The sequence below is a fragment of the Sinocyclocheilus anshuiensis genome, unplaced genomic scaffold (assembly GCF_001515605.1).
Source record: "Sinocyclocheilus anshuiensis isolate Anshui unplaced genomic scaffold, SAMN03320099.WGS_v1.1 scaffold1087, whole genome shotgun sequence".
Classification (NCBI taxonomy): Eukaryota; Metazoa; Chordata; class Actinopteri; order Cypriniformes; family Cyprinidae; genus Sinocyclocheilus; species Sinocyclocheilus anshuiensis.
The window spans coordinates 90,018-92,704 of record NW_015544199.1 but is presented as its reverse complement, the minus strand read 5'-3'; the positions used below and the strand labels follow the sequence as shown (position 1 = coordinate 92,704).

Below are 2,687 nucleotides of genomic sequence, written 5' to 3'. Positions count from 1 at the left end.
TAGAGTGTGTGTGTATAGAGTGTGTGTGTGTGTGTATATAGAGTGTGTGTGTGAATATGAGTGTGTGTGTGTGTGTGGATATGAGTGTGTGTGTGTGTGTGTGTGGATATGAGTGTGTGTGTGTTGTAAGGATATCAGTTAAGTTCTGTGTTTTATTTAGAGCGCGTGTGTGTGTAAGGTTCATGAGCTGCTCTTTTGTAGTAACGCATCGTTTTGAATGTAATGTGAGAAACTGATCTGGAATTTTTTTGGACTCTGCACAGAAAACGTCCTTTTGTTAACTTTTATTGAACATGAACTAATAAAGAAAAATACTTCAGAAACATTTATTAATGTAGTTTCAACATTTACAAGTACAGTATTCAAATCCAAAATCTGTTATTTAATGGAGCTGAGCTGATATGAGCTAAAAATTAAAAGTTGCATTATTATTAACATTAACAAAGATTGGAAAATACTGTAACAAATGTATTGCTTGTTGTTAGTTAATTAATTATTGTTAACTCATTGTGAAGTGTTACCGATCACCGTTCATTTTCCTTTTTTTTTTTCTTCCAGTCGAATGCGTAGCATTTCGAAGTATACTCCATTTGATGTGCGCGTATGCGTGCGTTCGACACATGCGCTCTAGAAAGCGTCATCCATGTCCAGTGTCTGCTCTGTTTTTCCCTGTTTACTTATGACCGATAACAAATATTTTTGAACTCTTTTGAAACAAAGCTGAGCTGTCTCATACCCTGTCGTTCACAAGCGTTTGTCATTGTGAGCGTCTGTTGTTGTTGCAATTTCCGCTATGTTTTTGTTGTTGTTCTGTTTCTGTAGTTTCGTTTTCTACTGTGAAACAACGGCCCGGGATAGTGTTGCCACCTTGTGGAAAAACGGATTACTGCAAAATAACTTCAATGCACATGTGCGACCTGCGGCGTACAAAGTACACAATGTTACAAAAATCGAGTGGAACGTGTACTATTCTGAGTCTGAGCACTGTACACTGTCCCTCGCATACGCGTAAAACGTGAAGAATACTTTGGGCTTTGGGGTACGTTTATATGACAACAATGTGCTACAAAACAAACATTTTTCTTTTGTGTTTTTAAAAAATTTGTACGACAACAGAATTGTCAAAACAATCCCTGTTCACACGGATCTGCGCAAAAACTCGTTAAAAATGCGGCATTAGTCATGCCAGGCCAGTAGTTGGCGATGTCGCTTTTGTAAAGAGACACTACTTTGAAACCTGATTTCAAAAGACTGTCGTTATTTAAATGAATGGCCAAAATGCTTAAAAAGTTTTACATTTTTAGTTGAAAATTGTCGTGTAAAGTTTGATGCTGTGAAAACAGTGCGTGATGATTATAAAATAATTATGTGTTTTGAAGAAAACCTTATATGTTCACGATATATGTGTACAGTGTGTTTTATATATGATGTAACTGTGTGTTGAAGTGTGATTGTGTATAATGCAGTGGATAAATAAACAACATTCATACTGTCACACACACACACTATTAGATGGTTTTTGTGTGTCTGTGATGTTTGTGTTGCTGCTGCTGGTTTCCTCATTTTGGACCAATTTGCATGAGCAAGAACTTGCTGTTCTCCAGTCCTGCGATCAGTGTGTGTGTGTGTGTGTGTGTGTGTGTGTGTGTGTGTCCAGATGTTGTTCAGGCCGCACAGGGTCAGCTGGAGTCTGACTGCATCACTGTAGCTGGAGCAGATCCAGTGATATTAATAGAAGCGCATGCTTAAAATACACACAAACACACACACACACACACACACACTGTGCGTCAGTGTTACTGGAACAGTCGCTGCTGTCTGCTTCTTCGCCATCTGATTTACTGTCTGTCTCTCAGACATAAAACACAATCCACCCATCTGATTTGACACACACACACACACACAAGTATCTGCACATCAATTGAATTTAACATGAATTCGTTCATAGATGCTTTTTGATTATCATGTTGCTTGGCAGCTATAAACAGCCTGTATTTATGCTAATAAAGTACATTAATGTTTATGCTGATATTGTGATCTGTCTCTCAGGTTGCGATCAAGATCGTGGATAAGACTCAGCTGGACGAGGAGAATCTGAAGAAGATCTTCCGGGAGGTTCAGATCATGAAGATGCTGCGACACCCTCACATCATCCGTCTGTACCAGGTCCCGCCCCCTCCCTCACGCTCGCAGCTGATTGGTCTGTGGTTTGTGTTCGGTTGAGTGTGATTGGCTGAGTCTGTGTGTGTTTGCCAGGTGATGGAGACGGAGCGGATGATCTATCTGGTGACCGAGTACGCCAGCGGAGGAGAGATCTTCGGTGAGACAGGACTTTGATTCAGAAGAATCAGTTCACCAGAACAGTGTTGAACGTCTCTGAGGTGTTTCTGCTCCCGTGTGTTTCTCAGATCATCTCGTGGCTCACGGACGGATGGCGGAGAAAGACGCGCGGCGGAAGTTCAAGCAGATCGTAGCGGCGGTTTATTTCTGTCACTGCAGGAACATCGTCCACAGAGACCTGAAGGCAGAAAACCTGCTGCTGGACCACAACCTCAACATCAAGATTGCAGGTGTGTGTGTGTGTGTGCGCGCGTGCGTGCGTGAGTGTGCGTGAGTGTGCGTGAGTGTGCGTGAGTGTGTGTGTGTGTGTGTGTGTGTGTGTGTGTGTGTGAGTGTGTGAGTGTGTG

General features: G+C 41.8%; 1 protein-coding gene across 3 annotated transcripts in view; it reads left to right on the top strand.

Annotated features, from left to right (window-relative positions):
- sik3 (SIK family kinase 3) overlaps positions 1-2,687 on the top strand; it is a 43,790-nt gene that overhangs the window by 12,607 nt on the left and 28,496 nt on the right. For all 3 annotated transcript variants that reach the window (XM_016497291.1, XM_016497293.1, XM_016497292.1), the window contains exons 2-4: positions 2,050-2,166; positions 2,257-2,320; positions 2,409-2,570. In XM_016497291.1, coding sequence (XP_016352777.1) covers positions 2,050-2,166; positions 2,257-2,320; positions 2,409-2,570 — 343 coding nt within the window. The remainder of the gene's footprint in view (positions 1-2,049; positions 2,167-2,256; positions 2,321-2,408; positions 2,571-2,687) is intronic.